Source organism: Manis javanica, chromosome 18 (genome assembly GCF_040802235.1).
Source record: "Manis javanica isolate MJ-LG chromosome 18, MJ_LKY, whole genome shotgun sequence".
In the NCBI taxonomy this organism is placed as follows: domain Eukaryota; kingdom Metazoa; phylum Chordata; class Mammalia; order Pholidota; family Manidae; genus Manis; species Manis javanica.
Genome location: NC_133173.1, coordinates 3,989,869 through 4,002,387, shown reverse-complemented (window position 1 = coordinate 4,002,387; position 12,519 = coordinate 3,989,869). Strand labels below are relative to the sequence as shown.

At 47.9% G+C, this 12,519-nt stretch overlaps 1 protein-coding gene across 16 annotated transcripts in view; it reads right to left on the bottom strand.

Annotated features, from left to right (window-relative positions):
• The window catches only part of RCCD1 (RCC1 domain containing 1), a 31,061-nt gene extending 18,659 nt beyond the window's left edge, over positions 1 to 12,402 (bottom strand). For 3 of the 16 annotated variants that reach the window (XR_012127188.1, XR_012127186.1, XR_012127189.1), the window contains exons 1-8: positions 11,026 to 12,401; positions 10,549 to 10,945; positions 10,281 to 10,402; positions 9,014 to 9,112; positions 8,558 to 8,728; positions 8,050 to 8,079; positions 7,126 to 7,636; positions 4,734 to 4,832 (exon numbers count right to left, since the gene is read on the bottom strand). Coding sequence is in view for 10 of the 16 variants with exons in the window: in XM_073227170.1 (XP_073083271.1) it covers positions 7,428 to 7,636; positions 8,050 to 8,079; positions 8,558 to 8,728; positions 9,014 to 9,112; positions 10,281 to 10,402; positions 10,549 to 10,945; positions 11,026 to 11,314 (1,317 nt within the window). In the remaining 6 variants the exon portion in view is untranslated. Of the gene's footprint in view, positions 1 to 801; positions 850 to 4,733; positions 4,833 to 5,794; positions 7,637 to 8,049; positions 8,080 to 8,557; positions 8,729 to 9,013; positions 9,113 to 10,280; positions 10,403 to 10,548; positions 10,946 to 11,025 lie in introns of those variants that run through there. The other 13 variants (XR_012127187.1, XM_073227176.1, XM_073227175.1 and 10 more) reach the window with 13 other exon arrangements.
• Positions 12,403 to 12,519: the final 117 nt, after the last annotated feature.

Sequence of the window (12,519 nt, the reverse complement as noted above, 5' to 3'; positions counted from 1 at the left end):
ACCACTGAACTATACACAAAAGTGGTTAAAATGGTTGATTTTATGTTAAGTATATTTTACCACAAGAAAGGAAAAGTATCTTGACCTGATCCCAAAGTTAGGGAAAATTCCTTAAATCACATAAATATATACACACACAAATTAACCATTAAGGGAAATACTGATAAACTTGCCTTCATTTCTTAATGTTTGTCAAAATAAGTTATTTGTTAAGCATTAACCTGACCCAGAGTAAGCACCACATAAATATTAAATATAAATCTTTTAACACAAAAAGATAGCATAAAGAGACTGAAAAGACCTACAGCATAGCAGAAGACATTTTGAACACCTAACTCCTAAAGGACTTGTATCTAACATATAAAGAAGATAAATCACCAAGAAAAATACAGAAAGTGTTGAAAGGACAGAAAAACACTTTATTGCACACTCCCAATGGCCAATAAACAAATGAAAAGGTACCCAAATCCATTACTATTTGGAAAAATGCATATTAAGACCACTATACACCTACCTCACGTTTGAGCCACAGTAAGTTCTACTGCTGGTGGGACTACATAGTCATCTAGTAAAGTTAAAGTTATCAACCCACCAATTCTACTCTGAGTGTCCCGCTGATGAACTCATGCACATGTGTACAAGGCAGCTTTTAAGCAGCCTTGTGTGTTATGGCCAAAAATCAGGAACAATAAAAATAACCATCAGAGAGGATTATGGGCAGATGGCAGGGTAGGAAGCACCATGGTCTGTCTTCCCACCTACACATCATTTGCACTGATGGAAACTGATGTGACTACTTACTTAGGAATTCTGGAGGCCGCAGTAGTCTTGCAACTTCCAGGGGAAGGCCTGGATGGCAAATTGTGATCAGTTTTAGGCAATTTCAGCTCTGTACAGTAGCAGCTACTCCCCCAACCCCCTCATAGCCATGTGACAGGCAGCTGTACCCACGTTCCTAAAGCAGCTTGCACAGAGTTCGCAGGAGCCAAGGTAAGCATAAAAGAACCTGCCTGCCAAATACCAGGGGCCTGTGCTGATTGCTGCTTCTGGTCACAGAGCTGAAAAGAGGCTGGCAGCTACTGGTGTGCCTCCCCCCTCTTGTTGCAAGCCTCTGCCCCTCCAGCTCAAATGACTTCCAGGAGATATAAAGGGCGAGGAGCCTTTTGTTCCCACTTTATTTTTCACTTTTCATCTTTTAGGAACCAAACATTAAAGAATAGGACATTCAAAAATATCTGCATATATGGGAAGAATTAGGTGACTGTGTATGCCCAAGGCAAGGCTCAGAAAAGACGTAAGACAACCTTGTTTTATATATATATATATATATACACCATATGTTTGTGAATATATGTGTGTATGTATATATACATGTATATATGTATATACATAATGTTTTATATAAATTTATGCCTTAGGCTGATCCTTGGTACACAGACAGCCTACAGCAATAAAAAAATAACAGTAACAAAACCAGCAAGCCCTGGGGAAGAGGGATAATCTGATTTCCAGTTAACACATTACTAGATTCAAATGTCCAGGGTTCAACAAAACAATCACAAAGCATTACAAAGAAACCTGAGACTATGGCCTATTCAAAGGAAGAAAATGTTTCAACAGAATCTTTGTCCCTGAAAAAGACTTAATGGCAGATATATTAGACAAAGACTTTAAAACAACAGTCCTATATGTGCTCAAATGAAATCAAAGTTTCATTAGAGGAATTCAAAGGCACATTGGACAGGCAGAAGAATCAGCAAACTGAGATGGGACAAAATGGGACACCACTGAAACCAACATATGCATTATGGTAATTCCAGAAAGAGGAGAGAGAGTATTTTGAAGAAACAATGGCTGAAAACGTGTCAGATTTGAAGACATGAATATACACATCCAAGAAGCTCAATGAACCCCAAGTAAGATGAACTCAGACACAGAGACATATTACAACCAAACTTTCAAACGAGACAAAGACAAACGTGAAAGCAAGAAAGACATGAATTCTCACATTCAACAGATCCTCAGCAAGATCAGATAAAGACTTCTAATCAGAAACTTTGGAGGCCAGGAGACAATATTCAAAGGCCACAGCAAACTCTGTGCAAGCCAGAAGACAGTATTCAAAGAGCAAAAAGAAAAAAAAATATCAACCAAGAATCCTATATCCAGCAAACTGTCCTTCAAAAGTGAGAGAAATCATGATACTTCCAGATAAAAGCTGGGGGAATTTGTGACCATTAATCTGCCCTGCAAGAAATATTCAAGGGAGTTCTGCTCTTTATATTAAATGTAATCCCCATAGCAACCACAAAGAAAAGAGCTATAGAATTTACACAAAAGGAAATTGAGGAATTTAAACATTCCACTACAAAATTATCAACACAAAAGCAATGCAGGAAATGAGGGACAAAAAAGCATATAGCATATAGAAAACAGTGCAGTGATGGAATTCCCTCATCAGTAATTACTTTAAATGTAAGTGGATTAAACTCCAGTCAAAAGAGAAGGATTGGCACAATGTTAAAAACACATGATTCAAATGTATGATGTCTACAAGAGACTCACTTGCAGTCCAAATATACAAACAGGCTGAAAATGAAAGGATGGCAAAGATACCCCATGCAAATGGTAACCAAGTACATATACGCAATGCAATATTATTCTGCCATAAAAAAAGAAATTCTGCCATTTGCAACAACATGGATGGATCTAGAGGGTATTTATGCTCAGTGAAATAAGCCATGTGGAGAAAGACAAATACCATATGATTTCCCTTATTTGTGGGAATAAAAAAACAAAGCAAAACAGAATGAACAGAACACAGAACAGCAGTAGACTCAGACACTGAGAAGTGACTAGTGGTTACCATGGGAGAGAGGTTAGGGTGGGTAGTAGGGAAGGGTGAGGGGGATAAAGGGGCAGAAAAATTCTCAAGCATAATATAAGCTGGTCACCGGGATGGTAGTACAGCATGGAGAATGTAGCCAGTGATTCTGTAACATCTCCCTGTGTTGAGAGATAGTAACCACACTAGTGCGGATGAAGATTTAATAATATGGGTAACTGTTGGACCACTCTGTTGTTTATTTGAAACCAATATAAGATTGTTTATCAATGATACTTCAATAATATAAAAAAATGTAACTAAAAGAGAGCAGGAGCTATACTAGTATCAGACAAAATAGACTTTAAATCAAAAAAGATTACAAGAGTCAAAAAAGGATATTATATATTAATAAAAGGCTCAAAACAGTAAGAAGATAACAATTATAATAATTTCCACACCTAATGACAGACCATCAATATATGAAGCAAAAACTGACAGAATTAAAGGGAGAAATAGAGAGTTCTACAATAATAGTTGCAAACTTCAATAACCACTTACTTCAATACCCAGTCAGTGGATAATAATAGAACCAGACAGAAGGTGAGGAAGGAAATAAGAGGACTTCCCACAATCAACCAACTTGATCTAAAAGACATACAGCACACTCCACCCAAAACACAGCAGAATGTTCTTCTCAAGTGCACATGGGACATTTTCCAGGATAGACCATATATTAGGCCACAAATGAAGATTTGATAGATTTAAAAAGACAGACATACTACAAAGTATGACAAGATAAAGTTAGAAATCAATTAAAAAAACCACTTGTAATAATGTGGAAGTATTTTTGAACAACCAGTAGGTCAAAGGAGAAATTAGAAAATACTTAGAAAGGAGTGAAAATTAAAACACAACATGCCAAAACTTAACGGGATGCTGTAGAAGGAGTGCGCAGGGAGGAGTTTCTAGCTATGGATGCTCACATTAAACGAGAGAGATCTGAAGATCACAGCCTTTCAACTAAAAGAACCAGAAAAAGAATAAACCAAATCCAAAGCTAGCAAAAGGAAGGAAATAATAAAGATTACAGCAGAGATAAATGAAATTGAGACTAGAAAAACAATAGAGAAAAAACCAAAAGTTGGTTCTTTGAAAAGACCAATAAAATTGACAAACTTCTAGCCAGAAGGACTAAGGAAAAAAGAAGACATATTACTAAAATCAGAAACGAAAGCAAGGACATCACCCCTGATCCACGGAAAAGGATCATAGGAGGGTGCTATGAACAACTGCATGCCAACAGACTGGACAACCTAGATGAGACAGAAATTTCCTAGAAACACAAAACCTATGAAGTCTAACTCATGAAACAGATAATCTGAATAGATGTGTAACTAGTAAGGAGATCAAGTCAGTAATCAAAAACCTCTCAACAAAGAAAAGCTTTGCAGGTGAATTCTACCAAACATTTAAAGAAGAACTAACACCAGTACCTCTCAAACTTTTCCAAAAAATTTAAGAGGGAACACTTCCAACTCATTCTATGAAACCAGCATAACTGACACCCAAGCCAGAGACACTACACAAAAATTGGAGAACATCCCTTTTGAACATCAATGCAAAAGTCCTCAGCAGAATACCAGCAAATAGAATCCAGCATCATTTAAAAAGGATCACGTACCATGACCACATGGGATATTCCTGGAACGCAAGGATGACCAATGTAATATGCCAAAGCAACTAACTGCAGGGGGAAAGTATCATACAATCATGTCAATGCAGAAGAAGCATTTGATAAAATTCAACACCCTTTCATGACAAAAACACACAAAATAGAAAAAGAAGGAAACTACTTCCACATAATAAAAACCATGTATGAAAAACCAAAAGCAAACATAATACTCACTGGTGAGAGACTAAAAGCCTCTCCTCTAAGATCAGGAACAAGTAAGGATGCATGCCTTCACCACTTCTCCTTAGCCAGTGCTGGAGGGTCCAGTCTGAGCTATTAGGCAATAAAAGAAATAAAAAAAACATACAAATTGGAAACAGAAGTAAAATTATCTCTGTAGATGCTATGATCTTTATGTAGAAAATCCTAGAGACTCCATTAAAAAAGCTGTGAGAACTAATAAATGAATTCAGCAAAATTGCAGGATACAAAGTCAATACACAAAAGTCACCTGCATTTCTACATACAAACAACAGTTTGGAAAGGAAATTACAAAACCAATTCCACTTACAATAGCATAAAGAGTAATAAAATATTTAGGAATTAACCAAGGCGGTATAAAGACGTACAATGAAAACTACAAAATACTGCTGAAAGAAATTAAAGGGGACATAGTAAAAACATTCCATCTTCATGGATTTGAAGGTTTAATATCATTAAAATGCCAATACTACCCGAAATGATGTATAGATTCAATGCAGTCCTTAACAAAAATCTCAATGACTTTTTTGCAAGAGTAGAAAAATCCATCCTAAAATTCATAAGAAATCTCAAGGGACCTCAAATAGCCAAAACAATCTTGTAAAAGAACAAAACTGGAGGACTCACACTTCCTGATTTCAAAACCTACTACAAAGCTATAGTGATCAAAACAGAGTCATCTTGGCATAAACAGACATACAGATCAATGGACTAGAATAGAGAGGCCAGAAATAAACCCTTGTACATGTGGTCAAATAATTTTTGACGAAGATGTCAAGACGTTGAATGGGGAAAGAACAGGTTTTTTTCAATAAATGGTGCTGGGAAAACTTGGATGTCCACCTGCAAAGGAATGAAGCTGGACCCTTACCTAACACCATATACAAAAATTAACTCAAAATGGATCAAGGACCTAAATTGAGACCTAAAACAATAAAACTCTTGGAAGAAAACACAGGACAAAAGCGTCATGACACTGGATTTGGCAGTGATTTCTTGAATATGACACCAAAGGCATTGGCAACAAAAGAACAAACGACTTCATAAAATTTAATGATTTCTTACATCAAGAAACACTATCAACAGTAAAAATGCAACCCAAAGAGTGGGAGAAAATATTTCTAAATCACATATCTGATAAGGGATTAATATCTAGAATATGTAGAGTTCCTAAAACTCAACAACAAAAAAAATAACAGTTCAAAAATAGGCAAAGGACTAGAAGAGACATTTATCCAAGATACATGAATGGTCAGCAAGCACATAAAATGTTACTCAACATTTCTAGTTACTCAACATTATCATTAGGGAAATGCAAATCAGAACCTTCATGACATACCATCTCACACCCATTAGGATGGCTACCATCAAGAAAAACCAGAAACTTAACAAGTGTTGGGCAAGGATGTGGAAAAATTGGAATCTTTTTGTGTATATTGGGAATGTAGAATGGTACAGCTGCTGTGGAAAATAGAATGTAGACTCTTTAAAAAATTAAAAATAGAGTTACCATAATACCCCCTGAATTCCACTTCTGGGTATATACCCAAAGATGTTGAAAACAGAGTCTCACAGAGGTATTTGTACACCCATGTTCATAGCAGCATCCTTCACAACAGCGTGGAAGCAGCCCAAGTGTCTATTAGCCAGTGTGTGGGTGTGGGTAAACAAAACGTGGCATGTACACCCAGTGCATGTTCAGGCCTAAAAAAGGAAGGGAATTGTGCAATAGGGTACAACATGGATGAACCCTGAGAACATTACACTAAGTGAAATGAAATGTAGTCACAAAAAGATAAATGCTGTGTGATTCCACTTATGTGACGTTCCCGGAATAGTCAAAGCATAAAGACAGAAAGCAGAATGGTGGTTACCAGGGGCCAGGGGGGGATTACTGCTTATGAGGTGCAGGCACAGAGTTTTGGATTTACAAGATGAAAAGAGGTCTAGGGACAGCTGGTGGCAGTGGCTCCACAATGTAAATGTATTTTACACCACTGACTGTACATTTAAAAATGGTTAAGATGGTAACTTTTTTATGTGTATTTCAACTCTATAAAAAGAAAAAATGACCATCAACAACACAATATATAACTTAAGGTACAGTCACACAATGGAATCCCACAGAACAAAAGTGAGTAAAGTGTAGGACAAGACATGACAGACTGCAGTGCTGAATGAGCAAACGAGACACAGAAGACCATACACAGAATGATTTCATTTACGTGAAGTTCAAAAGCAGACACACTACGGCCGGAGGATGCAGACAAGGTGAATGGTCCGATCTGAAGTGAAAACAGGTAGCTGAGTAGCGGGAGATGACAAGCTCTAGCGGCTCCCACTGTTGGTACTGCCCCCAAATCACCTGCAATGAGGCGGCGGCAGGGCAGCTTCGAGCCCACCCCGGCCACGGCCCCACACCGAGAGGCTCTGATGTCACTGGGTCTGGGATGCTGGCCTCGGGCCTCTGTCCAGAGCGCTCTGGGTGTTTCCAATGTGAGGACAAAGCTGGGCGAGCAGCTCTAAGGTGAAGCAGGAGGGCTGTGCCGGGGAGGGGCAGCGGCGGGCCTTGCGGGGCTTGGTTCCCTTGACCTGAGGGAGTTTCACAGGTGTCCGCTTTGTAAGTATTCGCTATACCGTACATTTATTTGTTTATGTCCTTGTTGACTACGTCGGCTCTCCTCTTCTCCACACATACACATAGGTGTTCCAGGGCCCACAGCTCACAGCCCGTACTTGGAGTTGATTATTCACAAAGTATTCCACACGGCAGGGCCGATCCAAGCTGGCTGTGTCCTCGTGGCCAAGCTGTCCGTATTTACCTGTGGTGCAACGAGCCTCTTTGCCATCCTCCCTACTGGGCCTTGGGGCTCTTCCTGCCCAGGAAGGAAAAGCAGCCCACAGAGCCCGCAGGTTCCCAGGAGGCATTGGCCACCAGCCACTCCAGGCAAGATGCTACTCTGGGTCCCCTGCTCCTCAGCTCGGCTACCCAGAGCAGAGATTGTTTTATCTTTTTTCTGCCCAATGCCAGACCACGAGATGTTTCATCAGTGCTGGCTACATATTCCCTTGCGACCAACAGTTTTTCAGGAAGGTGGCAGAGTACTGATAGCTCCTCTCCTGTCTGGTCTCTGACCTTCCTGAGCGAGCCTAGCTTTTCAGTCTGGTCTACCAGAGGTCAGGTGAGGCCCCTGCTTCCCCTTGTCTGCATGGCTGTTGTTACCTGTCCTCTACCCCCAGATCTTTCCTCGCCATGGTTTAAGGATCATAGAAGTAAACATTTACTTACCCCAGCCCCAGGTATACAGCTCCCCTGCTCCTGCAACCGGAAGGACAGTAAGGGGGTGAGACCACTGCTCTTGGACAAGGACTCTGTCTAGCCTGGCCTGCCACGGCCCATAGTGAGCACATTATACCGCAATGAGATTTGTGTGATGCAGCACAACACATTCTCACAACAGTCTAATATTTGGGGTGGTAAAGGGTCCAGACTGAAAACGTTTTTACCTTCCTATATGCCAAATGACTGGCCTGAGCTCAGGAGTCTTAGAAGCTGGACTGGGCGGGCCCTGCTGTCGGATGAAGTGGCCTCTCTCCAGAAGGGAGAACCTTTGGGGTTTGACGGGCTGGGGAGCTGCTGTGGGGGTTGGCCTTAATTTGCTGAGTGAGGCAGCTCCTCAGTACTTGTCACAGACGCTTAAAAGCAGTAGCTTTTTAGGCGATCTCTTCTGCAGCCACCAGCTAGAGCGCGGGTGGAGGCCTTCCTGCCCTGCCCCCGCCCACCCAGCCCCACTTACTTGTCACCACTGCTGTGTGCCGGGATCCGCAGCTGGCCTGGACTGCAGCTGAGCCCAGGGGCAGGTCCAGTAACGCCGGGAAGGGCTGGATGGCTATGAAGGGGGCAGAGGCTCCGTCCTCACCCCTGCCTGCACACTTCCCTTCAGAACCACCTTCACTCAGTCCACTGGCTTCAGAGAGGCAGTAAGAGGGATGATAATGAGTAACGTTGAGCACTGCTCTACTATACAACTCATTTCACTCCTCAGCCCCGCGGAGCCCATTACGCTCTAGCTCCAAGGCCGAGTGGGTGCTCCTAAATCCTACATTCCCCAGGGAGCAAGAGGTTGGTGCGGACGCTGGCACGTGCCCTCCCATAGGGGGCTCAGAGTTCTGCCGTGTGTCCCTTCTGAACACTGTAAGGTCTCAGAGTCAAGAATGGCAGAAACACATGGAAGTCAAGAATTGACCCTCACCTTCCCTTTTGACTGTCTGTCTGTCCTCTGCCAGGCTCCTGCTGGGCAGGGCCAGCTGCCCTGATTCATTCCAGCCCCAGACATAAATATCCCCAGTCTCTGGAAGAGAGAGAAAAGGGAGCCATTAAACAGACTGGGAACCCCCTCCGCCTGAGCCCCCTGCCTCCATCCAAACCCCATAACCCACTAGGCTCCGCAGGGACAACTAAATTCAACAACAGTAACAGTTGCCCATTTCTATCAAGTGTTCAATCTGTGTCAGTGTTTTAAGCATTTTTCAAATGTAATCGTTTAATTCTCATAACAGTCCTACAGAAGTTTTTATGACAATACACCCCCCTACACACCTTTACATACTATACCCCATTTTATTTACAAGATAACTGGAGGCACAGAGAGGGTAAGTGCTCTGCCCAAGGTCACAAGGGGCAAAGTGATGACTTGAACCTAGGAAGTCCGATTTGAAGCATCTGGGCTCCAAACACTATACCAAACTTAAGGCCTCCAATTCCTTCTGCCCTTAAGTGAGCAACTTCCCAGTGGGCCGTGTTCCCAGCCCTCTCTTCCTTTCCTCCAGCCCAGCAGTTCTTGAGCCTGCTGCCAACCCAGGCCCCTCACATGAGAACGTGGGGGGGGGGGGGGGGCGGCACACGCTTAGGTAGCTTTTCAAGACCCCTGGTGATTAAGTGGCAGCAAAAGCCCCGGGAGCAGGTGTGTGCAGTGATCGGGCTGCCAGCCCCGCCCCACAGCCGGGAACCAGCTGCACCTGGGTGGCCTGCCAGGGCGTTGGGGCAACACAGTGCAAAGTCAAGTCCTCGTTCGGCCTCACCCCCCCACCCCCACCCTGCTCCCTGTGGGCATCTGAGTATCTACTGTGTGCCACACATCACGGCTACCTGGGAAGCTGCGGCCCTTCTTCTCCATTCTCCTTGGCTTAGCTGCCACCCCCTCCCTTTCATGCTCCCCTGCATGAAATTCTAGAAATTTCAGGGATTATTCTAGAAAGACAGCCCTGGCCGGAGGCAGATGGGTGGGAGGAGGAGTGAGGCCAGCCACAGAGGGCAGAACAACAGCGCCAGTCCTCCTGTGGGCGGGTGGTGGCGGTGTGGGCGGCCGGCGGCCCAGGGGCTGAATTTGGGGGTCCCGAGTGGGGGGCCGACTGATGTGGGACGGGCGCCAGGCCACCCAGCAAAACAGGAGGAAGGAGGATGAAGCTTTGGTGTCTACAAACCCCCGAGCTCGTCGGGAGAAGCACCAGGTCACTCACCACTCACACACACCGAGTGCCAGCCCCCTGCCGCCACCTCGGCCACGGGCAGGCCCTGCAGCGCCTCTAACACTCGGGGCTCGGGCTCCGCCTCCAGGGCGCCGTGGCCCAGCTGCCCGTGCCTGAGCGGGGGACACCCTCGTCAGCCAGGTCACACGCGGGTCTCCCTCCCTCGCCGCAGCCACGCCCGCCTGCCCCCGCCCGCTCACCTCCCACTCCAGGCCGCAGAAAGGCCCGCCGGCTCCCGCCCGGCCCCGCCCCTACTCACCGGCCCCCGCCCCAGGAGAACACCTGGCCCGCGCCGTCCAGCAGCAGCGCGTGCTCGGCCCCCAGCTCCAGCCGGCGGGCCCGCAGCTCCCCGGCCAGAGGCCGGTAGAAGGGCGGCCGCAGGCTCACGTAGGCGCGGGCACAGGGCAGCAGGGGTAGCGCTCCGGCCGTGGTCTCCCCGCCAGGCCCGTCTTCCCTCGGGGCCGCCGGCACCACCGGCTGCGCCCACAGCGGCTCCCCGTGCAGCGCCGAGCCGGGCGCCCAGGCCTGCAGCTCCAGCCCGGGCCCGGGGCCTGGCCGGGCGCGCAGCACCGCGAGGAGCGCCTCCGAGGCCCACGCGTCCCTGCAGCCCACCGCCGCGCCGCTCGCCGAGCCCGACAGCTCCACGCGGCCTCCACCTGCGGGGCGAAGGGCGGGCTGAGCGCGGGCGGGCACCGGGCTCGGGGGCGGGTGGGGATCGGGCCGCGGGGGCGCTCACGAGTCACGAAGGCGGTGTAGCTCCAGCTCGCGCTCACGCGGACGACGTCGGCGCCCGCGCCGGGCAACCGCAGCGGCTCGGGGCTGCGTACGTGGCGCCCGCGGCCGGAGCCCAGCGCCTGCCCGAAGCCGCAGAAACCGAAGCCGAACCAGGCCCCGGGGCGCTCCTCGACCATGGCCTGAATGGGGTGGGCGGCGGGACGCACGGTTAGGGCAGAACGAGCGCATGCGCGCGGAGGGCCTGAATGGGGTGGGCGGCGGGACGCACGGTTAGGGCAGAACGAGCGCATGCGCGCGGAGAGCCTGTGCGGGTCACACCCGCCCCGGGGCTCCCGCTGGCCTCAGCGAGCAGAGCCCGCGCACGTGCTCGTTCACTTACGCTCGGAGTCCAAGTCGGCCGCCGTGAAGCGAGGTGATGTTCTTATCTACCTTGTACAATTGTTTGGAGTAGCTGTAAATAACGGCGTCAAGAGCTGGCATATACCGTGACAAGCAGTGTTAGCGTATTCAATCCAGTACTTAAGAGTTGACAAAAACGATCATTTACTGTTTTTTCAGGAACCTATATAAACCGTTTCAACTGTACTTCATCTAGTCACCTATTCGTTCCTAAAGCGCTTACTGATCTCTTAGCCTGGGCCCGTGAGGAAGACGGCGGTCCGTCTCCGAGGAGCCCACCCACTGACGGGGAGCCACGCACCATCTAGTGGTTAACGGCGGCCCCACTCTCTCCGCACGGCCTGCTCCGCGGCAGCACAACTCCAGAGGCAACTTCAAGCCTCTGAAGCCTGCTCGACCAAAGCTCCTTGACCCGCTGGTGGGCTCCGACCCCTTCCGCATCCGATCCAAAACCAGGGGGCCTCTCATCCCGGTGCTGACCCTGTGCCCTTCACCCCCTCAGAAGGCTCCTTCCGATGGGAAGTCGCAGGGAGGAAAGCGGGGACACAGAGCAGCCCGGGACCCGGCCAACGGCCACAGGGTTGAGTAAAGGTCTGAGAAGCGCGGCCCGGGCGAGACGCCCATTGGCTGCCGCAGCCTCCCTGGGCCAATCGCCGGCGAGGGCGGGGCGAGGCGGGGCTTACCTCAATCACTGCAGCCCCCGCAGCGGCCGGTCCCGGGCAGCCAAGCTTCTTCGAACCGGCCCCGGGGCCTGCGCTAGGCCGCTGCAGCCCGGGCGCGGGGTGGGCGAAACCTCGCGTGGGCGCGGGCCCGAGGCAGAAGGGAGCAGATGGTCCCGACCCGCAGGCTCCCGCAGAGCTCGGGTTAGTGGCACGAGGGGAGCACTCGCGAGGAGCCGAGCTGCAGGGCCGACAAGGGGCGACCCCGGAGCCGGGAACGCCAGCCCTTCCCCTCAGCCTGGGACGGCCACCGCGCTCCGGGCCGCACGCAGGCCCCACGCCCAGCGGAAGCGGTCGTGCTAGGCGGGCGCCTCGGCGGCTTCTACCTCCCAGAGACTTGGTTCCTGTCACTCATCCCTGTTGAGCCAATGAGCTTC